Source organism: Aythya ferina (genome assembly GCF_964211825.1).
Source record: "Aythya ferina genome assembly, chromosome: 3".
Lineage (NCBI taxonomy): Eukaryota > Metazoa > Chordata > Aves > Anseriformes > Anatidae > Aythya > Aythya ferina.
This window is the reverse complement of record NC_140298.1, coordinates 55105981-55131577: the sequence shown is the minus strand read 5'-3', so window position 1 is coordinate 55131577 and position 25597 is coordinate 55105981. Positions and strand designations below refer to the sequence as shown.

Genomic DNA, 25597 nt, shown 5'->3' with positions numbered 1-25597 from the left:
AGGGGCAGAAATTGTTTCTTCTGTTTTTGTTTTAGTCCTTCAACAGTTTTGTCAAACAAGCAAAATAAAAGGAACTGTCTCTCTCAGTCTGAAGGGTTAGTTAAAATTCACAAACCGTATGCATTAGAGCTCAATATTATATTCCCACAGTAGCCACTGTATTATTATGCTCGTTAGAAGACTTTAACCCTCGCAGTCGCTGCACTATCTCAGATTGGCCTTGGGATTCCATCTAAGAAAAGAAGTCCTATTTTGGGATTGGCGTTCGGACCCTTATTCCATGTGTGGTCAATTAGACATCGCAGACATGACATGCTAGGCCTCCTAAACAATGGCCCTGGCAATGCAACAGATTCATCACTTCCTTGATCAGTTTATCGTAACTATTTTTATACAAAGGTGCTAATAACAGAAACAGCTTCTTCCACAAGGTGTAGCACCATCTCTGAATGTTCTGAATGACTTTTTTAATGTTTTTTTTGGTTGTTGTTTGTTTGTTTGTTTTTTGTTTGTTTGTTTGTTTGTTTTAAAGGACAGGGCATGGGGGTGTTGGGTGTATGTGGATTTTATTTATTTATTTATATTTTTAATAAGTCACATACCTACCTGTCTTCTTATATACATGATACATTTCTCATTATTTTTTTTACAAACACATACATGTATATGAAATTATGATACATATTAACAGCAAGGATTTTACCTTGTGGTCCATACTGGCTCATCTGAGGCCCATAAGTACCACTTGAATTACTCTGCTGAAAGCTACCAATTCCAGGATGCACTTGGCCTCCAGGTGAGGGGTGTGGTGACATGGAAGGTCCAGTTTGTTGAGGTCCATACTGTGACATTTGGGGGTTCCTCTGTATGCCTGCCATAAAACCTAAATGGAAAAAAGCACCAAAGTAAAATTTAATATTAAAGTGACTGTTCTTTATTTAAGAAATCCTTGACATTCCAGAGACAAACAAAAACCAAACAAAACTTCTTAGTTATTTTCAGACCAAAGATATCCAGAAAACCAGTAGTGTTCATACAACAGAAATAAATGCACCTCAAAATCAGCAAAGCTCTCTTAGTAACCACAACTTGTATACAAGCTTCACAAGCTTTTAGTTGTAAAAGAAAGATAGGGGAGTCCTGCTTAGTTACAAATGGCTGCTGATTTTAAAACTAGAATGACCTCTAGAAGAAAACAAAAAAGGCAAATGTCTGCATTAATAAATAGTAGTGAATTTGTCTGATGACTGTTGATAGTAATATCATAGCTTCCAAAAATATAGTTTGCTACTAAAATGCATACCTTGAGCCTACAAAAGTCCACTGTATTTTTTTCTATTGCCCACACATTCTCAGAAGCTAAAATTTCCCTTTATGTGAAAACCAGCCAAACCAGCCAGAAAAAAGGTCATTTTGACATGTATTTGTGCCCTAGGACCTTCCTCCAGTCTGTCACCAGCATGTCTGTACTGCATTCTCTCTTCTTTCTCCTTTCATAAATGTATTAATGAATCCCAATTTAATTTAAGGTTCAAAAGCTGCAGCAAAGACCTAGTAAAATGCTATAAAATCTGGAAACTTCATATAAAGGAACAGAACCAACCCTATTAAATGAGAGGCAGAAGAAGGTTTTTCTGTTTATTCTTTTTAGTTTTCGTAAAATGGGAGAAATCCTGCAATCCTGCCCATGAACCATCTATGAAGGGATGTTGGTTTTGTAGTATTTCACCCTGTTAAGTTTTAGTGTTGCTTTCAATGTTGAAGAGGACGTACTGAGGAGACAGTAAGTTATTTTCCTGTTTCTTGAGGAAATCCACTTTCTTTCCTGTTCTGTTCGCATATTAAATTTCATCTTCGTATTTCTGTGGGGCAAAACAGGGGTATGCAGAGGCACGGCATTTGCTCTGCTGCACCCGGCTCCACGCAAGGCCTCCTGACGGCTCGCCCTTGCCCAGGGGAGCGTGAGGTACCACACGTTGCTGGGAGGTAAGAAAACGTGCACGAGCAAATCTGCGTTTGGCCTGCCTTGAAGCTTGTCCAGGCACCCCTGCTTTGCCACAGCAGAGGGATGAAACAGTGTTTGTGGATGCCTGTTTCCTCTTCCCTCCAGTGCTTTAAGTGGAGCGTGTGTGCGGAGGGATGAAGCTGAAAGCCGAGGGAGACACCTGGCCTGTCAGCACTGGTTGGGCCTCTCCTCCCATCGGGTAACAACAAAACCCCCGACAGTCAGCGGACAACTGGAGGCTGCTGATAGGAATGGTTAGAAAAAGCAGAATAAAAAATCTTATTTTTTGAACTACTTGCATTAGTGTGATCAAACTAGCAGCTGAAAACACAAAGGTACTACAGCTGCTGTGACTGGCGAGCTGCCTCCGCCACCCATGGGCCTGCAGGCAGCTCAAAGACCTCCCTTGAGGAGAAGACCACAGCTCTGGTGAGCACGTCCCAAATGGGAAGGGTTAAGTTTCTTGTCCTAGCACTGCTGCCACTGATGTGACACCAGGTGAAAGACCTGCCTTGCTTTCTCCATGTTGCTAGCCTGTTTGCAAGCCAGTGACAAAGCGCTTTACACAACAGGACAGGATCTTGAGGTTGTACAAATGAAAAAAGTGGTGTGTACTTCACCAGGAATTAGGAGCTGAGTTTAAACAAAATATATAGTATATAGTTTTTGAGCCCTCCACAACCTTTCCTTCCATTAACATGTTTCTCCAGCCACCAAAACTCCATCAGAGACAGTAAGCTCAATGCCACAAGTTGTAAGGAAAGAAATGAGCACGAGGATGGCCTTGCTACAACTGGTACACACTTCTTTTGTACTATGAACAATTCAACTCATAACACGCTTAAACTCTAACAACCGTAACTTTGGGTAGAATATACACAGTTTTCCTGACCTCAGGAAACTGTGAAGTCAGAGCTCGGCACCTGCTCTGGAGGAAGCCCAGCTGTGCTCACTGGGAGAGGGCAAGCCAAGTAACTGAAGGAGAAATGGAGGCTTGGAAACTAGCAAATATTGGCATTCACACTTCTCTACACTTCTGTAAAGAAAAACTCATATCAACTTCTCCATTTAGCTTGATTTTGAAACAGACCCTTCTTTTCTCTAAAATAGTTCTACTTTCACACAAATCTTATTATAAAGCCTATGTCTGCTTCTGACAGTACTGTAACTAATTTAAAAACCTAATACAATCGTATGTCTGTAGGAAATAAATGCTCACATTCCAGACACACACACACCATATATATATTACACTCACGGGATCCATTTAAATGAAAAATTTTGTACTGGTCACACTAAGTTTTTTATTATAAAGATAGTAAACTCAGTCCTGTATCTAGTAAGAAGTGAGTGTTTTCTGTTCACCATGGGCCTTTTAATCTATGAGAGAGAACTCTGCAAGCATTGTGTTAGTGATAGAAGGTTTTCAGCCCAGTTATCACAAGCCATACTTTTCTTAACACTGCAAGGATGGATGACACATTGACAAGCTATAGCTTGCATGGGTTGTAATGATTTCCAGGTGATGCTGAGGAACTGCTAGTCTTTGAGTCTAGTGGAGAACATGGACATCAGTTTTAGCCAGCTCTGCTGTTGTCAGAACAGCTCCTGAAGGGACTGGAGTAATAAATGGAATAAATGTTTCCACCCCAATGACCTCTTCTTCAGGAAAATTCTTCTCATCTGTTTCCGATGCTGTGGAGTGCACTGCCAGGCTATGTGTACAGTCATAAATAAAACACATCAGGTGCACTCCCTGGCCTAGAGAGCGGTGTGGGACACTTGTGTCCATTTGGCTAAACCCCTCCACTCAGTCCTGGCAGTACTGTCCATGTGCCTCTTGTACGCAGTCCTTGTTCTGCTTCATCTCTGCCCTGGGCTGTGGCTCAGGAAGCACACACAGGCATGGGCCAAAAGCATGCCATGCCAGTAATTACACAGCAGAGATAACTGTGTGATACTACCCAGGCCCATGCTCTGACTACAGTTTATACAGATGCTGCAGCAGAGGTGGAGCAGGTAAGCTCTGGGGCTTGGATTAAAACAAACAGAACAGGCTCCTTAACTGCATTTGACATGAAGCACCAGTGTCATCATCCCAGAGGGTGTGAGACTGTGCTCAAATGAGGTTGGCTTTGCCATCTTCTCTTGAGCATGGACAGGTGGAGAATTAACAAAAAAGGAAGCCTGAAATGCAGGAAGAATATCTGTGCCATATTACTGTCTGTACGTTATGTTGAAACACGGCCTTAAAATAGGATCTGCTCCAACCTCTTCCCAGAGAGCAGAGGAGTTATTTCAGTTACAGATATGACATGGAGAAGAAGGTAGACCAGGTCCATAATGTGATCTGAATTCCCTTAGAACAGAGATGACTCTATCCTCATCTATCTCAGTGAGGGCACAGTAAATCTTCAGAGATCAGTGCATGTGTCTGAAGCGCTTCAAGTACGTGCAGAAAGCTCAGATGTCTGAGAGAGAAAAAGGGTTCCTGGTCAAGACGTTAACATGCTTGCATCAGAAAGAGAAAACAACATCAATTCTAGAAATCTGATCAGAAATGAAAGGGAGCAGCTGGCATACATTCATTTTTCTTTATTTACACACATTTTCCCTAGTGTTCAACTTCATTTTATAACCGATACAAACAGAAATAAATTTTCTTTCCAGAAAATTAGATCTAAGATAAAGTTTGCTTTTGTAAAGAAAGGAAGTAGGATTACATTAGAAATGCACTGGAGTAAAGGCGGTGGAATGATTAAACAGCCAGACTGCATCTCACATGTCAACCTCTATGACAACAGGGTGTTTTTTTCTTGTCATTGTTTTTTAAAGAAATTGATAGGAAACAGCCAGGAGTTAGGGCTTTAAAAATTGCAACAGAAACATGCTCATCAGTGAGCAAACCTACTCCCTTCCCCTAATGTTAGTGATAAAAGAGGTACAGATGATGCTTTGCTTGCCATCACAACAAGAGATTACTTACCAAGAAAACACTTGAGTGGAATTCAGCAAACTAAGCTATTTCAGGAGTAGCTGAATATATTGAGCCTTCCAGAAGTACTCTCATATTCTAGCTATTTTTATACTATATTCATACACCTAAAGAAAGATCTTTTTATTAGAACCCAATTGAAGTTGTAAAGCCATCTTTGCTTATTTTTTTCTCAGTTACAAATGAAACAGTAGCATTCTATTAACAATTAGCTCACTATTATTAATGATAATGCGTTTGTAAGTTCTGATAGAACATACATACAATGTTTCAAAACAGTCACATAGCAGCATATTTATCTTCTTCCTTTTTGGCAAAACGCAGAGATATAATACACAATAGATAAAGCTTATGATATTTGTGAGCGAAGTGTTTCTTCTCCTTTGAGGAGGAAAAAGACAAAAATGAACTTCCCAATGTCCTATGTATTACTAAACACCTTTTAGCACACATCATATAGCTAATATCATATACGGTGCCTTTGTAAAACATCTGAAATCTTTTTCCCTTATGCACAGATATACATAAAAGAGATTAAAAACAGTGAGTTACTAGACTTTCAAGAAATTATGCACTAAGGCTCTCTTAATTACATTTGTACAATGACCAATACAAAATCATCTGCTGAATACGATCTCTTTAGCATTAACCATGAAAAAACTCTATAGAATGTGCTGGGTGTTGATGTAAAGTCCGAAATGGATTCTTCTGATCTTTTAAAGTCTTGGCTTGAATATGAAAAAGCCCTTCCAGGAAAGCAAGAGCTAAAATGCAAAGGAAGCGACTGCAAAGTAACAAGTTATTGTACATCTGCTGATAGACAGTAACTCTCTACTGGCACACACTTAACCCACAGTCAATGAGAGGTCTTTTGATTTAGCCAGGAGTAGTTCATTGATTTTCATGAATGACTTAAAACTGAAAACACACACAACACTTATTCATTTTAAGCTCAGAAAAACTTTGGAGTTTACAGCAACAGCAGATCATCATTAAATTACAAATCTGATAAATAAAAAATGAGGTAAGATACAACTTGCCATGGTACTTTGCAAAAAAGGTACTTACATGAGAAAAAAAAATACTTCAGGCTATTGCTTATTGCTCTTTTTAGCAAGGTATGGCTAGTGGAAGAGCATGGGACCAAAACAACCCAGGAACAATTCTGACCTGGGCAAAGGAAAGTTCCTCTTTTCTGAGGGCAGATGCTAAGGAAGGGGCTAGGCCCACTTACTGCTCTGGAAATCATGGAGTGAGGAAAGCAGAAACATGTTGGATACATTTTCTAAACATCAAATAATTACAGAAAAATAACATGAAATTCTCTACTTAGCAGTCAGCTCAGAAGAATTAAATGTGAAAAGAGAGTTGGTTTTCGCTACCGATAAAGGAAAAACTTGCAGGAGGTGTAGGGGGGAAATCACACAAACTACCAATGCTTAGTATGTTAGCATGGCACTGACCGGTACCCCTGAGAAAAAAGAGCAAATGTTTGCACACTCGTGACACAGTTCCTGGCAGAGATTCCTTCCTCAGACAGCCATCTGGGCTGTATTCACTGTCCCAGGATTTCCAGAACACAAGAGAATTGAGATGGATCTAGAGCAGCAAACTGCAAATGCAGCTTGTCCTTAGGTAAACAACACTGGGTGAGAAGTAGCAGGATAGAGCTGAACAAACAAAGAAGAATTTTCTGTGCAATTAATGTAATAAAATTTGGCATGCTGTTACCGTGGAAGGACGCTCAGGAATATCACAGCTAGTCTGCAGCTCTCCCTAGCTTGCCCATCTCAGATGGCAAGTCTCAGGTGGCACCTCAGCTGAGGAGGTCTTTGGACTGGGTTTTTGCCCTGCCCACAGTCATCACCTCAGAGCACCCTGAGGAAACACCCGGCAGAACAAGATCAAACACTAACAGAGTTTCTGTAATTGAAAGAGTTTGTTACTGTTGCAGGAACTGGAGATACCAGGACCTTAACTGTGAAGCCAGGTTGTCTGCACAGACTGGTGATGGTACCACAGTGGCCTTCTAACAGTGTGGTCAACACCGGAGTGGCTCATTAAAAAGGAATACTTATGAGGGATACTTAGATATTGGGGGAAAAAAATCTAACCTGTCAGAAATTTTATATAAGACTAAACAAAGAACAGTGATGAAGAATCTGAGGAAGGTTTGACCCATCTACCAGAATGCAGCCCAAGTCAACCCAGTGAAGCCATGTAGGTGGCATAAGAGAACTGGCCTCCAGAGTCACAGGATTTCTTCACGTTAAAGATGATGTACTTTTCTCAGCTCCTATTCTCACTTTCTTGATGATAGCCTTATGAAAATATGTCCAGCTGGACTGGTGACAGTATATACAAAACCTGTGTTTGTCATGCATGTAACATACAGCTTAGTGATATACACAACAGGGTGATGGCTTGGTGAGCCCGAATAGATCAGTTTCTGGAGCGTAAACCTCATTTAGATGATGTAAATATTAATTCTCAATATTTCTGTCCAGTTAATAGGATGGTTAAAAAAAAAATCCAATAAAACACCTTCACAAACAGATGGCAAACAAGATTCTGATCCATATTTAGCACAGCTAAGTTACAGCACTGCGCCAATAAAATATCTTTGGATGGCTCTGGTATGAGCCTGTTAGATGCGTCCTAAGCAGCAACAGTGACATGGGTAATGCACAGGTAGTGACTGCACTAGAGCTCTGCTAATATCCCTGCCACCAAGTGAACATTTCTGCTGAGAAGGAACCTGTACAACTGAAGGGTAGCAGCATTAAAGAATGCACTCAGACCACTGACACTGGAGAAATTAAGAGGCTGATTCTTTAGTCTTTAAAGAAGGCTAATGATCTTCTTGATATATACATTTTTTACTTTTATAAAAGCTACAAAAAAATCATATTCCTCACTTCTTTTTCCAATCACAGTCTATTAAAAAAAAGAAAAAAAAAAGTTTTGCTTTGTTGTTTTCCCATTAACTGCAAAAAAAAAAAAAATAATAATTTCTACATTGGGCAATTTCTTCACGAACCATAAAGCCTTTCCTTCTTCTCCAAGTGCTCAGGATGCTACCAAAAACACGCAAAGCTCTCTGGGCCAGAGCATTCTCTGGGCCAGAATAACAGCAACAGGATTTCTCTTTTGTACCTGGACGATCTATTTTCACATTGGCATCAGTCTGCAGAATGATTGCCACATTTCTTCACACCCATTTGATGACATTTCTTTGCGTACATAAAATAGCAATTTTGGAAAACATCACTTTAGCAAAATTGGTGCTTCCTGCAAAGAGCACTGAGGTATTTCTTCCTTTTCACAAAAGGATCAATGTTCTATTTAAGAAAAAGCACTGGACTGGTTCTATTTATTTTTAAAGTATTTTCTTATTATGCTTCATTATGTATCTTACAGACTCTTCACTGTGTATTTGTCTGACTGCTTCTCTTCACAATGTGAATAGCTTTGGGGAAGATGGAAACTAATGACCTAGCTAAGGTTTTAACCCAGACCCCCTGGTGTTTTACCAGCTGTGCTATTAGGTTAACTGGCTGAATCTCCCCTGCTTCCCTCTCTCTGATATTACAAAACCCTGTCTATGTATAGCACGCAATAATGTTTAAAATTTTCCCACCCCTAAACCTCCCTCAGCTACTGCCTAGCCTTGAAATTCATATAATCTATCACTGATAAATTAGAATCTGGGGAAGGATCAGACAGATTACCCATATGGTAGCTAGAGAAGAAATATCTAACCTTTCCTAATGCAAACCTTGCCTAATGCTCTCTGATGTAAATTTTAAGTTCAGAGAAGGAAAGACATTTGCGGAGATGTTGATAAACAGAGAGACCAAAACCTCATTGCTCATCCAGTGTCTTACACATAATTTGTTACTGTAACGTGCCCTTATGCAAGATGCTTTTACTATGGTGCTTGGAAAATCAGGGTAATGGTGAATTGCAGTACAAAAGCAACCCCCCCACACACCTCCCCAGCTGAAGCAAATCCTCGATTTCACTGGGTAGCTTGGGCTGCTGGAATTAATCTGAGCAGCAACGTGAAAAACCTGAGGAGCCTGCCTGCTTTATACAATCAACATTTGTCTAAGTTTCCCTAATAACATGCATACTTATGAAAATCACGGAGGAGAGCAAAGAAGGAACAGCATTTTTCAATGTGTAATGTGCAAGGCCTGCAGGCTTAATGGTCTAAATTTCAGGTTTGAAAAATTTAACCTCCCCAGAGACTCCTGTTCAAAGGTTCCATGGCTCAACTCAGATCTTCCTTTTCATGAAGTAAATATATTGAATACCGTGAGATATATATGGATTTTGTGGACACGACTAAAATACATACAGCGTCTCATTTCTGTCTTGCATGCACGTAAAATAAATCATAATATTTTTCAAAAATACAAAATCAGCATGTTGTCCTCAGTCCCAAATGTCTTCGTCTTGATCTTATTTTACCATGAGTTATGATTCGACTGATTCTTCCATTCCTTGATTTGCAGCTGTTCCCTGACGAGTGTTTATTCTGCAGCCTTTTGGGATCCTTTGGGATGAAAAGAACTATCTAGTGTTAGCTATTAATACACACATTATTATATAGATTTCAGCTCACTGCCCTACATATGAACTTAAAAAGACATAAAGGACCTTAGATCAGAAGTTCTTTATTTTTAGAGGAGCTTCATAAAAAGGTTAACCCAGGTGCTGAGGGAGCAGGGCGTCCTTGAAGCAATGATGCTGTTACGCAGGCAGAGCACAGGTGGCTGGGAGTTTTATAGGCTGCGATGGGAGGCTGTCCCAAGGAAAGGGACGGTGCTCACAGCTCTGCAGCGAGCCTGGTGGCAGGAACATTGGGTGACACTTTGTCAGCTTCTTCATCGGTGGCGGCTTGCGGCTTACTTCACTCCCTGAGCCCAGGGGCAGGGAATCTGAAGTCTGCCTAATGAAGTCAGTGGAAACTTTTCTATTGAGAAGCCTCTGCGCTGGCAACTATATAAACTCTCTCAGAATAATTCAATTCTACTCCCTAATCTCAAAAAGAGAATCCCCAATTTAGTTTAAAAAATGAAATAAAGATTCATCCCCAAGTATAACAAGATTTAACATCAGCAAGAAGAAAGCAATGACCAGCTGCTAGTATACAGAATTTGCTTGGGAGGCCTGACTCCAGGTTTTGAATGTACAGATATTATTATCTACTTCAAATCCTACTTCTGCAGGTTTGCTTTCTCCCAGAGTGCCTTATCACATGCAAATCATACCCTGTCCTCTTGCAGATAGCCAGGGCTGCTGCATAGTTAGTGTACACCACAACTAATCAGATCAACCTAAAGCTGGCTCTGGCTGGTGTATGTCTGAAATCCAAGTACAGCCTGCAACCAACATCCTGAAATGGTGGCTGATTCCTTTAAGAATTAACCTGGTTTGGCACAGTAGTATCACCCCAAATACTTTCAAAATACTTTCAAAGCCAGAAAAGCAAGTCTTCCTTCAACGCATGACAGACGAACAGGCACAAAACTCTTCTCTCCCACAGCTCTGTGTGAGAACCAGCAACCTGAGACCCCAAAGATCTTGATTCTTCATTGTAAGGCACATGCATTGCACACCAAAGGCTTACACTGGTGTGTGATGCAGTACACTACAACAGGTACAAAAATGGGGCTTTTGGATGCTACTGCAATAAAAACAGCAAAGAAGTGTGTTTACATTAAAAAAACAGCAAACAAAAGCCCTGCTCCTCAGACCAACACATTTCAAATGAAAGGAAGATTAAATTACTTTTTTATATCTAAGTTAAAGCATCAGGACTTTTTCAATCAATTTAAAAAAAAAAAAGTAAAAAAAAAAAAAAAAAAAAAAAAAAGATGGACTGATGCTTTTGAAGACTTGATAAATTTAGTGCTCACTGAACCGAGAAACTAACGTAACTTTTTGAGTCACTGAAGAAGTTCAGTGCATGGCCCTGCCTTCACATCCAGATCAACTCCGTATGTTCCTGCGCATCCTTCAGAAGAAGTGGAGATGGGAGTGCTGATATGGTCTGTCACATCACTTGCGATGGAAGAGATGTTTTACACGGCTAACCTTGTAATGGAATAATTCCCTCAAAAGACATGTGACATCTTCAACTACAGCCTACTTTTTCTCCTTACACGAAGCACTTCGCTGGCTGTTGAGGGCACAATTCATCTAACCCCAGCTTTCTGGGAATGAAGATTTTTCTCCCAGCCTGGCACGGTGTTCCTGTATACCAGCTGGAGCTTAGCTCCTCTGTACTGACCCACTTGGAGAACACTATGTGCAGAAGAGGCACTCAAACATACCTGTGGCTTTGCACTCAGTGCATGTCTCAAGCATCTTTCTTTAAGAGCCTGAAACACTTCAGTCTACATCAAGTAAACTTATTACCAAGTCTGATTTAACCTTAAGTGGTGTCATCGTTAACATGGCAAGCAGAAGAATTTTAATGACAAGAATCATTTTATTCTCTAGCTCCTCAGTGCTCTGAATAGATCCCAAATCCCCAAATGAGAGCAAAAAATGTATTCGCAGGGAAAAAGTCTTTTTAAGATCTAAAAGCAAACTATAGTATCTTTTTTGTTGCAATAAGAATTCTTTGATCTATTTTCTTCCTTCTAGTTTCCTTTTTTTTTTTTTTTTTAAGAAGAAAATAGATTTCAGGGAAAAGAATCTCTACCATCAAATGTCAGTATTAAACCATAAATCTGATCAGAAATTGTAGGGGCAAAATACCAGATTGGTATTCTGTGTCTTCAATGCAGGAAAAAACATTTATATTTTGTTAGATATATGACAGTGGAATTTATGTGATGGCCGTGTACAAATAAGCATGCCCACAAACCAGTTCAAGGGGATAAAAATACCTGCGTGAAATCCAATGGGCAAATTAGGAAATTGTAGTTACAGAAATTCAGTTGCTACTTAGTGTTTATAGGGAAGCACAAAGAGAACATCAAAATGCCTGATCACATCCCATCTGTTACTACCTCTTGCTGGATAACATCTTGGCTGCCAAAAAAGCTATTTAAATTTACTATATTGCAGCTACTGATAAATATCACTTCTGTGAAGGTATAATACTAAATAAGGTCTAGATCTGAGGATAAAGCTTACAAGCACTTGTGTCAAAAAGATCCCAATTTTGCTTAGTGTAACACCTGTACTCCTACAAGCCTGTTCTTACTCCTTGTCCCTGTTTGTGATATGTTTTTCATAGAGCATGTAACTGTACAACAATCCTTAGATCGTGTCAACAGCAGAAAGAAATAAACAGCCAGAATGGAAAGGATGACAAAAAGAAGAAAAGAAAAAAAAAAAAAAGAAAAAAAAAAAGGAAAAGAAAAAATAGAAAAAAAAGAAAAGGTACTGGGAGAAGGTGATGGAGAAGAGCAAGGCTACTCAACAATTTTGGAGGTGCTTACTCCGGGCACTTTCTGCACAGATCTGACAGGCACAGAATGGTGCCATGAAACTGCCTCCAGCTACAGAATACATTTTCCAGCACATCACAGCAGCTGCAACGGCATCAATTCTGCTTGCAATCCATGTCCAAACAGAAAAGTTCTCAGTGGTCCTATTTCAGCATATCTCAAGGACTAATTAAATCCTCATTACTATCTTCTAATTATTCCAGTGCTCTGGGATTTCACTGAGCAAGTCCCCAATGGTGCATTAGATGAAAAGGGTTAAATAACCTGTGTTGATTTTGAGGCTCCAGATCTATTTCAGACCTTTAGCATATCATCAGCATTATCATGAATATTTAACTACATACCGCTGTGAAAATTATAAGGGGAAAACAATTAAAGATTTTTTAAAAATTAATTCTGACCCATATACATTTGCACTAATAAATAAGGCTTCTTTAAGTATCCCCATTATGAGGGTGCTTGCTGGAGTAATAATGCAAAGTCATTAACTGTTTCCATTAAATTCAATGGTTTTCAGGAGCTCCCAATTCACTATTTTAATATGAGATTGAAACTGGACGTGTGGATACACAACTTGAAAAGCATGAAAAATATTACTTAAAATTGGTATGTTTTCTATGCTTTTTCAAAATTAGGTAAGGAACCATTCATTTCTCCCAGAGTGAAAGTGTTTCAGCATTACTGTGACACGTTTTCTCCTATTAGTGTTTACTTATGTGAATATCCATATACCATCTCCTAATGGACATCTCCCTTAGCTTGCAAAACTAAGAGTGGGAGTATAAACTAAAGGTCAGGATAGCAGACTTCCTTTTCACACTTCAGGAAACTAGTTCAGGGGGTTAATTCGGATATGCTGGCTTCTGTTTCATCCATACAGACACCTTCTGGCCCACAGAGTAGTTTTAGCTATTGAGCACATCCTCAAAGAGCAGCTTCCAAAACTGCAGCGGATCAGGCAGGTTGGTACAGTTGAGAATAGGGAACATAAGTCCCTGTACTTCAAGTATTCGCCAGATGGGTACAACGCGTATCGCTGCTTCTCTGCCTCTAGGGGCTGATGTAACTAAAGTTTGTAAATACAAAAAACAAAAAAAATCTACTTCTGGTCACAATAAAGAAAAAGCTGGAGTAGCTATATGAGAAACAAAGAGCAAAACATGGATCCCTCCCAGCAGTAAGTTTCAATGACTAGCTTCAACGAGCACGACTACATTTTCACGTGTTATTCCCTAGTAATGGTAACTGCTGGGATTCAGCAGCAGATAAACGCATGTGTAGGTAGGTGAGCCAGCATCGTTCCTCCTGCTTCTCCAAGAGCCTTCTGACCCCAACCCTGCACAGCCTGCTCTTTCTGTCTCCACAGCTCTCTGACTCCAACAGTTACCTACGTGATATGGGTCTAACTTCAAGCTCCACTACTGTGAAAGTCTTGTGAGTTGAGACATAGGTTATACACATATAAAATTACAAGGAATTTCTTATTGTAGATGATGCATGTTGGTAGAACTGAAATAGTTTCATTGACTGGGCATTGAACATCAGTAACTGGTGACCGCTTCTGGGATGAGAAGTAGGCTACCTACAACAGCATGTTCACTGGATCCGAATGTACCAGTTTGACATGAATAAAATTCAAATTATTTTTAAAACGTACGCACTTTGATGCAATCATTACAAAAAGTATGTAATAAGCTATATAAAAGTAAGCTAAGAGCACAGAAAATCCAGTCTCCCAAGAAATTCCTATTACTGTACATACGTACACACCTTGCCACCTTTACTCCTCTCACACACAGAATGTACATGTAAAAATTCGCTCATTGCTTCATACTGCACTGTATGACAGGGATGTATAGCCTCAGGCAGGCAAACATAAGAAATCCCAGCTGGGTGCTGAGTAACCGTGGATAACGTAGGATAAAATATAATCAAACACTTCAATAATAAAGATGTGTAAACTTAGTGGTTCAAGGTAGTAGTTTAGCATCCAGAAGTGCTACAGTTCATACTCCACCTGATAATCAAATTTCACAATATCTGATAGATAACATTTTTTTTTTCCAAACATTGAGAGCAAAGGATTCTCTTCAGGAAACTGTTAGCAACCTGTTGTTCATTCAATTATCTCTCTAAATAAGGAAAGAAATGTTACACAAAGTACTAAAACAAATAACTTTACCTTATCCTATGAAGGGTCTCTAGGCTTTTTTTTTTTTTTTTTTGTAGAAAGTGCATCAGTAAGCCATGAGTTTAAATTACTGTAACAGATGCCTATGGATCAGGTGTCCTTAGCAGCAACGATTTTCTGCTCAGGTTTTTATCAGTAAATGACAAGCACCTTCCCTTTGAGTCCCCATTACTCCCCCTCCTTCCTGTCTTCAAGTTCAGTGGAAACCAGTTCAAGCAAGCAAAGGAATCAACTAATGTAACAGCCTTTTTAAAAGGTGAAGTTTTCCATTTCAAAGGAGCCTCTAATCAATGACAGGGCGCAAAAGGGAATGCACACATGTTTATGCACGTATCGCGCAGACTTTAGAGAAGCTTTGGGGAACATGTTCTGCAAAATCAATATAACCTAGCTAGTTACAAATTTCATATCTTCTGCATGAAACAAATGAACTTCCTGTACAAGATGGGTCACAAGGATCACGCATATTACACCAGATTCTACATGTGAAATGTGAAAAAATTATGTGTTAACATTCCCAAACACATTTCCTCTAAGAACATACCCACAATTATCCCCCCCATAGATGAAGAACAACACTACATCAACCTATAAATTTTATTTTCCTTGCTGTTATATACTTGTTTGACTTCCCAGTTTTAGTAGCTGTCTTCTAACTTTTACTTCTGCATGCCCCTCTGTCTCCCCTGACCACATACTGACACCCAGTTTTGTTCTGTAAGAACAGTCAAAGGGTTCAACCAAACCGTACAGCTTGGTCAGATCCGCCTAACTCATCCCCCAAGGCCAGGTGAGGAACACACACTAACACTTATTGCTGAGCAGCACCACATTTAGTGCCAACACCCAATCATGCCAAGAAATGCACACATCTTTCTGAGATGCTTGGGTCTTCAAAGCCTCAACCTGATCCACTCCCACTGTCTTGTGACATTCTGTCCTACAAAACATAACACTTCTGTACCGGGTAATGAGGCCACTCTTCTTCACCAAGCACGTACATTACTCTAAAACAGATTTTAGGTCCCTGCACTAACTATGTATAAAGAATGACCTGCAAAGGAAATAAAATAAATGAATCAAACGTGGAATTTTCTATTTAATGTTCTCATTAATCAGCATTCCTGGAGGAGGTGACATCCAACACAGAAAAATAGCAAAAATTAGGACTCTTTCCTCCTCTTTGTGAATCCTCTTAGTTTCTCCTGGATGCTGTCCCAGAAATTTGTCATTCTGTGAGTTCAACTTGTTTCACTGTGAGAAAACTTCTAGTATTTATGGTATCCCCATATGGTGCTACTTGGAATATTTCTGGTAGCAAGACATTTTAGGAGGGGCATTTCATAAATAACTCCATGTTTATCACAGTTATCATGTGTCTGTTTTGCAAGCTTGTTGCTGGCACATGTTAACCACTGCATGGACAGGATGCCCAGTTTACAGCAGTTGATCATATGGCCCTGTGAGAAGCCTGTAACAATTCTTTTTTTTTTGTGAGCTAGGGAGGAAGGAGGCAAAAGGAAAAAGGGCTTAACATTTACAAACAGTAACATTAAGAAAAAATATTTCTCCGTTTATTTTGGTGAGCGCTTGCTAGGAAGCAGTGTTTTAGAACAGTGCTGCTGCCTGCAAGGTTTTTCCTTGTAGAATTTCCAAATCTTTGAACTATTTGACCTAAATAGTTGATTTCCCTTTATATTTAAAGATATTTTTATTTCTAGAACTGGCTAGAGCACTAGCTATCATGTCCGTGCAAAGACATCAGAGACGAGAATTCTAAGAACAGTATCAAAACTACAGTGCTTGTAGCTACTAAAATTTCTATAGTACTTTCTATAGATCTCAATTCCAAGACAGACAACAAAAAGTTGAATTTTCTAGGACATAAATCAATCATTTACAGAAAACTGCTTTTATACTCCGGGTATTCACTGTATTTTAAAAAGACCTTGTTTCCAGTTATGTTTTGGTAAAACCTGCTATTCAATTGCTCTTTCCCCAGAGAAGGAAACCCCCAGAGGCTTTTAAAATAAGGATTGTCATTATTTTCTCTGGGAAAAGGAAAAAAAATACCAGGAAATCTCATATTACTAATATGCATCTTAAAATGAAGACTGAACTTGGCACCAACTATAAAAAAGACCCAAACACCTAACAAACCTCGGTCCTGTGGCATTGGTGACTGGCTCAAAGCAGGGTGGGAGCTGGATTCTGACTGGCTGCCAGGAGGCTGTGGTGGCATCTGACTGCCTGTAACACACAGAGAAGAAAGGGAAAATAGACTTGCTTTTAACATTGCAATGCACAAAACCAAGCCTTGCTGCATTTTTAAACCACTTAACATCAAAGAAAGTACCAGCTGTATAAGTTAAAAACAGAGCTCAACAGGTTCAGCTTTTTTCTTTTTTTTTTTTTTTTTTTTTTCTTTTCTTCGTTTTTTTTTTTTTTTTGCTTTGGAAACCCACGGAGGAAAGATGCATAAACATATTTAGCAACAGGCATGGTGGAATGTACAATTTTGTATTGAGCGAGTTCCCAACCTCACCGACATGATCCAATTTATAGCTGCAAATCTCCTGACACATATTTCTGTTAGAGAGTTTAACAAAATCCAAGTCTGCTGAACAATAGGGCTCATCCTGCCGAGCTTAAACTGGCCTCCAGCCAGGCAGACATGGCCCACTGCCAGCAATATTACCAATGAAAAATTCAGTCAATACAAAAATGACTAACAACAATAAAAAGTATTTCAATGAATCAGTGGTTTTAATGTTATTTGAATGTCCACACAGAACATGGGAATAAAGAGTAATACGTAGGTGCACATGGTAAACGTGAAGCATGTTTGAAAGGGAGCAGACAGCAAAGGGGTATCTTATTATTCAAACAAGGCAAAGGGAAGATATTTGCTTACCGAAATATCCATCCAGAACAGACAGGCTCATTTCTATGGCCTCGTTCAAAGACACCCCCAGTTTACCCACAGCTGTCTACCCACCCAAAGAGGAAGAATGGCTCACACAATGCTGCCTGTGAGGCTTAGGACACTAAATCTTCCCTTTCAATAGTGCTACGCGGTGTTTAAAGCAGGTGCTCATTGAAGTCCTTTCTCTGGGCCACAATTCAACGCCGTGTCCAGCACGGGGCCCTCGCCACCCCCATTGCACTGCTACAGCTTGGCAGCGGCTTTGTACCCAACAGGAGGAGGAAGACCAAGAGCTGGGCATCTCCCGGCCTCCTGGTCACTGCTGGTTTGAGATGCCTCTGCTCTCGACAGCCAAAGCAGCTTGAAGACCACCTCAGGTTAGGCAGCAAGTATATATTTTAAGCACTTAGCCACTGCAGTGACGAGCATGGTATAAATAGCAGCAGACAGATTTATATCCCTCATCCTCAGAAACTGCTCAGATTGTTTTCCGTTTAAAAGAAATGGAAAGAATAAAAACACATGAAATAGATTTGTGCCTGCTGAGAATCATTTCCTCGTGCTTAGCAGCCACCCTTTTTTAATGGCTGAGGCGAGGATCCTGTGGCTATTTCTGGAGCTGGGAGCAGAGCTGAAGGAGAGCCAGCAGGGGTTGCTCTTTCTTTAGAGCTACGAAGTGCCCAAAGCTGGAAATAAAACCGAGGAAAGGGGATGTGCCTGCCCTGCCCTTCCCTGCCCTGCTGCTTCCCGGCCTCAGAGCCACCAGCTATGGCGGGCCTGCGTACTGGAGCCAAAGCAATGAGAGGACTGCGATGAACAAAAGGAAAATCCATAAAATGTAGGGTGTGACCACCTGCTAACTACTCCGCTGAGGTGCCTCTACGCTAGAAAACATGACGGGCAACACGAGCATGAGCGGCTGTGACAACAGCCTCAGAGACGCAGATGCTGGGCTGGAGGCCCAACGATGCCACGCGGTGCCTGCAGCTCCGGGATCCACGGCCTGGCTGGGTGCCCCAGGGCGTGTGACCATAACCCACCGGCTTGTTTCGATGCCGATCATGGGCGGGCTGTGGCAACAGTACGTGCCTGCACTGTACCAAACACCTTCTGCTTGACAGAAAGGATTGGGTGGCTCGAACTGTAAACAAGCAGTAGCGCCATGCTAACGCGGCGAGCTGCCACTGCCACCGCGCGTGCCTGAGGCACCGCGATCAGACAGCACTTCCAGTAAATCTTGACTGTGGCTTTTTTTTTTTCCTGAAAACCATGTAAGATTTTTCAAAATGCTTAATAGTAGAGGCAGAGGTACTCCTGATTGCACCCCGCAGCTCCCAGTGGAACCCCCACCAGGTGGAGGCCTGGCAAACTTTAAGAGACATTAATATTGCATGGACGATCTGTACTAGGCAACATATTTTGACTACATTTATAGCAGGTCTTTAACTTTTTGCATTGATAATAAGTTCAATTATCTGGCAGGAGCCTTATCCTGCACATGCAGATGTGCAAGCGCAGACAGGGAAGTCAAGCTCTAGAACTGAGCATATACGGCATGTTACAAAGAAATCATTTTCATCTGCATCCTTTGGGAATCCAACCTCAGGAGCTTTGCAAATTCACTGAAATTGTTTGTAACCTCTGTAAACATTAATGCTATTTTAGTTCACTTTTTAAAGTTTGCATTCTGTTTTTTGTTGTTGTTCTTTGTTTGTTTGTTTGTGCTTGGTATTGAAAGAAACTGGAAACCAAAGATGTTGTTTCACACAAGAAAACAATGTCATAAACAAGTCAACCAACTCTACACATATTCAAACAAGGAATGAATTTGCAACAGAAGTGGCCATTATGTTAATTATCAGTGGGTACTACAAATTATCCAGGTGCTGGACATGTGGAATACTGCACAAAAATATTTTCAGTTGGCCTGTCATTTTACCCTTAGAAGTGATCCGAAAGGTAAAAGGAAGTTAAGCACCCAAATACCTTTGAAGGCTTGAACTGAACTCTTAATTTGGATATCTAACTCCTATTGATTGGGAGTGGATGACGGGACTTTTAAAATCCTTTGAAGATCCTGTCTGCCATGCTTTCAAAGTTCCTTTGTCAAGAAAAGAAATGACCTTAAGGATTTTTTTATTTCTTTCCTTTAAATGATATTAATCCTCCTCCCTTTTAGCCTACTGGTACTTGTAGCTGGTATTCTTGGAAGCTGCTTTAAATTATACACAAACAGACTTTTGTGTTTTATTACGGAAAAAAAACTTCTACAAAAGAAAACAATCTATTTTCTTTTTAAACATCATTTCTACGGCTATGTAAGAGGAAAAAAAAAACAAAACACAAGTTTTTTCACTGACAGACTATTGCCTCTTTTGACCTAATGGTACGCAGATGGAAGTTTAAACAGGAATGCCCTTTTCCCATGCTTTGTATAGTACTGTTATCACACTGCTGAGATACTCTACCTGCCAAAACTTCTGCAAAGTAAACACTACTGATGTTTCACAATATTTTTCTTATGCAAAATCACAGCAAATACAATAATGCCTGTTAAAAGGATATATCTTTTTTCTTTTTTGTTTTAATAAAGTAAACTCAGTTGAAGAGGTGAGAGAATTTGAACTACTTAATGACATAGTTATAAGCTGGTTTTCTATTTCAAAAATTATTTTAGAAATGCTTTTAAACATTTTGCATGAAGCTTTGTAAATCTGTGCCTGAAATAGAAGAGACTGCATTGTACCTTTGGAAAAGGTGGTCTGAGAAAAGCACTAAATGGTGATTGCATTATAGCGGTAGCCATGAAATTTGCAGTTAAAGTGTAAAAAGCAAATTCCTTAGAGCCAACATAGCAAAAAAGAGCAGACCTTTGATATCCTGCTGGGGAGGGGTCCTTATGATGAATTACTGCCCAAATCAGTAACGTTTTGAAACATGCTGAGGGCTCTCTGTTCCCATCAATGTAATGACACTGGAGGATGCTTGGTAGCAGTGCTCGGTACCGCTCTGGACAATACCTCACAGAATTGCGCCTGAACAATTGAATCAAGAAAGCACTTCAGTGATAACAGGTTCCCCCTGGGAAATTACTGGTTAAAGAGGGAAGGAGGGATATCAGTACAAGAATTTTAAGATGCGTGAGGAACTGGGAAATGGGGACCAGGGGGACTGATCACAGGAACAGACTGAGTTGAAAGGGGAACATCAGGCTGTAGGAAAGTCAGAAGTTAAAGATCTTGTGGGTTGTATTTGGGCCAATTCTCAATCTAATTTAGGAATTAAATGCTAGGACTCTATTAAAGACATTGGTTAACTACTAAGTAGGGAAGCATAGTCGATAACATAGATGATCAAAATACTATCTAGGAAACTGGACCACCCTTTGTATTGGAGTAACGAAAATGCAAAGATAAATTCTTACAGACCAGAAAGAGGCCTTTTCTAACTGAAAAGCTATAGGATTATCTATTATAAATGGGAGAAGGCAAGGAGGGAAAATCCGACTATATTTTTTGATAATTACAACTAACCATTTGCTGTCACCCTGAATCAAAAAATATATATATATATTATTAGGATGAATTAGGAGAATTATTTCCAGTGGAGGTAAGGAAACATAATGCCATTGCTGATGTGCCATTGCTGAGCCCTCATGCACACAAAATTAAAAAAAGCCTAATGCTAACTGGAACGGGAACTGAGAATGGCTATGAGCATGACATGACAGGAGGCTGAAGGAGGGCGTATTAGTGAGCATGGCAAAAAGTAAAGCTGTTATTTTGTGCCGTCTTTTTAAAAATGTATTTGCAGCTAAATATCAGGGAGGGAAAAGAGCACAATGTTTAGGATGATAATCAAACCATTACTGGAATTTGAAACAACTTCCTTTTAGGAATAATGAGGTCCAGGAAACCTAGTGAGTATTAAGATGAAACCTGATAAAATAATGGGATTATATCACAGTCAATGTGACTGTAAAGGCTCGCGGACCGGAAGGGACACTCGGTCTCAGATCCCTACATCAGAAATGAAAGATCATAAATAGGCTTCTGTATGGGACTGCTTTAAATGGGCTTTTCAGGAAATTGGAAGTGAGGTGCAAATGACCTCAAAGGAAAGAAGTTTTTCTATGGGCAGCATAAAGGGAGACCGATCATGTGGTTTGTGTTATCTCTTTCATCTTACAGAGCCTATGACCTCTAAAGAAGAAAGATTATTTTCTTCCTTAATTTATGCATTGTAACCAAGCTTCCTGTTGTATCATCAGTATTTTTAAAGTGACGTACCCATCTGAACAAAACCCAAGTGTTGCCTGCATTTCCTCAAATTAAGAAGCACGAAATATTAAAGCCTTCCTTGTATCCACATGGTAACAGATACTTTAAAAGGTCAGCAGCGTGAAGACCCTTGCAGATTTGCAGACCATATCTTGGCTACCCACACCGCCAGGGTTATGCTGCACCACCTGGGAGGGAAATGCAGGCACCTGTGCTCAAACCAAGCCTTCTGGCTCCTCTCAGCACTGTGCTGCAGCTAACAACAGCACTGGCAATCCACTGCTGCCTTCTCATGCAGCTAATTTCCACCTCTGCGACCCGGGAGCTCCGGAGGAGCCTGGAGCCCTCCAGCCTTGGGGTGGTTTTGGCTGCTGGCTGTGCGGCTGCCTGAAGGTGAGACCGCAAGCAGCCAATTTATTCCACTGCAGCAACGCAAAGTGGCTGCAAGTGTGGAGATTGTCAACTTCAGCCACATTTAGGGATGTTCCACATTGCAAAGTTATCAAAAATATTGTTGGCTCGGCCCTGATTTTCCACATTGCCTCTTAAAACAAATGCATCATTCTCCAAAGTCACTGGATTCACAAACATACATGAGTATCGCTCACAAGCCAATTAAAATCATCAAAAGGTAAAAATATTCTCAAAGTACGTAATTCTAACTGCTAATCCTCGGAAGTTACACTCCATGTTCTTCTTCATATTTGTATTACATTCAGTGTGTCAAGGACTGGGTTCTGATCACAGATAACACAGAGGTCACCGTAACTTAAGGGCTAAATTACTCTAAAATCTGCATTCAAAAATATGCAACAGTGAGTTACGGTGTCCCACTGAACCTTAGCTCTGACTCTTCTCCACACATATGCAACAGCATAAACATCTTTATTTCATGACCAGGAGCTACTTGTTTGACATGATATAACATTCAATTCTAAAACAAAGATGACACTGACAGGACAAGGTAGCTATTCAGGATCTTGTTTCATCCTCATTATTCAGCGTGTGGTCCCAGGGTATTACTTATGGAACACCATCCAAATGTCACCCTTGCTACAGAATTATTCATTGCATTATAGACCATTTTCTTGTTAAAAAAAAAAAAATAAAAGGGGGAGAGAATTCTGTGGCTGAAGCTGGTATCCGCCAAATTGGCTGTCCATGTTTTATTCCCAGGTTGTATAACCCCTGAGTAAGGTATGAAGACTGTTAAGAAATACTCAGGAGTATAAAGTGAAATAATTGCTAGTACCACCTAAACCGACAATGGGCTGAGTGTCAAGTTGCAGGAAAGCAAATATTGCCCCGCAGGCAAAAGCTTTCTTTGCTTGGGAGGGAAAGGGAGCAGCAGAGCCGCAGCAGGAGGCCCCGTTTCATCTACACCCCATCCAGCAGCCACCTCGGCGTTTGGACCGAAGTGAAGCACCGCGGCAGCACCACCGATTTTTTTTATTTTTTTTTCCCTGAGATTTTGGCGAGAAGCCCGAAGTCAGCTGTCAATAGAAAATTTCAAAAGGCTGCGACTCATCCAGATCCGAATGGATTTTCAGCAGGCCACAGAGAGCACCTGTCTGCTTGACAACTATTGTTCCTCTCCAGCAAATTTCGAAATCCTGCTGCAGACCAGGAAAGCACCTAGAGCCCCTCAAAATTAAGGGCACGCCATTTATTTATTTATATAAGCGAAGGCGTAAGTCAGCCTAAACCTAGGGATCACTGCTTCCCTATCCTCAGTAACACCCCTCCTAGCCCTGTAATTTCACTTTACAGTTATGAGAAGTTTCATTTCGGGGGATCAAATTCTTTCGACTCCCACCTCCGCCTAACTCCGCGCTCATTTAATGCATTATTTCCAGGAAGCTCGGGAGAGTTCACAGCACACGGTATTTCTGCTGGAGGCCAATCCAGACTCGCGCAGCCCAGGATAGCAACCAGTTAAATCTTCTCTAATCCCTGCATTCAGAAATGGTGGCTCACGGAGGCTGGAACGCAGGAACTGAATAGAAGCGGCAAGCTCGTATTTCTCTCACCAGGCCAAATTAATAAAAACAAAACCTGATTTCTCCTCCTCATTTTCCTATTCTTCCTCCTCCCCAATATTTTTCCTCTTTCAAACACTTTTTTTTTGTTTGAGAAGCTTAATGTTTGGCTGCCTTCTGAAGAAACGGGCACAGTGACAGATGAAAGACTGTATTCAGCGTATAATTCAGAATAGGAAAAAATCGACCGCTGTGCATTTAAGATTCTAACAACCTTGCAATTTTGTATAGCCGTTTTCCCCAACCCGTTCTTTTGAAGAAATCTGCTTTTATTCTGTTAATAACTAACCACAGTTGCAGCAGCATGGATCCGATTAGCAGTTCTTACGGTACAAAGGAGAAGGGGGGGAGGGCTGTGAACAGGGTTGCCAATTTGTCCACCTGGGTCCCCAGGAGAAAGATTAGATGAGGCGCTTGCTCCTTTTTTCCCCACTCGCTCACTGCTCCGCACTAGACAGACCTCTTCAAAGCTCAGCCACTGACTTCATTTTTTTTTTTTTCTTTTTCCTAAAGTCTCATTTAACCGCCCCGCCACATGTTTTGCACTCTGTGCCACCGCGTCCCTCCAAAGCAACGCTGCAAATTGGGATGCGAGGGGGCTGGAGAGGCTGCAGCAGCAGCTCGCCCCCCCCCCCGCCCCCCCCAGCGCATTCTCTCACACCTCCACAGTGCCTTTGAATTGCTTTTAGATTTTCCAAGCTGTATTTTCTGAAATCGGTGTAAAACAGCGAGAGAAGCGTCTGTGTGCGTTAGTGACTGATCCAAGCCCTGGAACCGCACCGTATTTCTTACCCTGTCCCTTTAAGCCTTTCATAAAAACGATAGCTTTGCTCGCGTTTAGACTGAAAGGCTGCATGGATTTAGTCATTCGTAATTACTTGGGACGTGACATTACATGTTTGTTAATGCAAAAAGCATATGCTTCAGCTGGAGAAAAAACATTCTCAACTTCTTTATAAAATGTCAATTACCCAGAATATAAAACTGCTATTGATGCAAGTGCTAAATAACTAGAAGCTCTTAACAAAGGAGAGGGCAGTATTTCCTCACTGTATCTTGCTCATTTCTTCCTTCCAGAAACGAAACCTACCCTGTCACACACCTGAAACTTAAAGCACAGAATTTCCATTTAGGAAGTAAATCCAAGTTCCAAAGAAAGAATTTTTCATTATCCCTGCCCATCATCCTCTAAGCTTCGTTTATTACTACAAGGAAAGTTTTTCTCTAAACTGTTCCTCGTTGTGTCTACCCGCTTGAAGAGCCTGGGAAGCACAAGAAACTTCCAGTATCTGCCACCTAACAGAAACCTTCAGCCCTGATTTTATTATCGCCAAATTTTATCAAAACCATATATCAGCTTTCATTCGTAATATTTCCGGTGTAAAATCATGCAAGATGCCAAAGAGATGGTAAACATGAAATAAAATTGCATTTCTTAATCCGTATTCCTTTTTTCTTTGATCCGTCTCCATGCAGGAATTGTTCCGAATCAATATTAATCATCAGGTGGCGTTAGCTCTGGTGGAGTTTCACTCCTCCCTGCTTCTCAGCCTCTCAAGTTCAGGCAGGTAGGTGGAAAGTGGAGCAGAGCTGATATGTGGCAACGAACTATTTTGCCTGTCCTGCCTGCTACTTCTTGTACTACTCCAGCGCCTGTGATTAACAGGCATTTAAGTAGTAAAATGCGTG

General features: G+C 40.6%; 1 protein-coding gene across 7 annotated transcripts in view; it reads right to left on the bottom strand.

Moving 5' to 3' along the window:
* ARID1B (AT-rich interaction domain 1B) overlaps nt 1-25597 on the bottom strand; it is a 322498-nt gene that overhangs the window by 66419 nt on the left and 230482 nt on the right. For 6 of the 7 annotated variants that reach the window (XM_084515780.1, XM_084515775.1, XM_084515778.1 and 3 more), the window contains 2 exons: nt 16824-16913; nt 704-883 (listed from right to left, as the gene is read on the bottom strand). In XM_084515780.1, the coding sequence (XP_084371906.1) occupies nt 704-883; nt 16824-16913 (270 nt within the window). The remainder of the gene's footprint in view (nt 1-703; nt 884-16823; nt 16914-25597) is intronic. The other variant, XM_084515777.1, reaches the window with a different exon arrangement.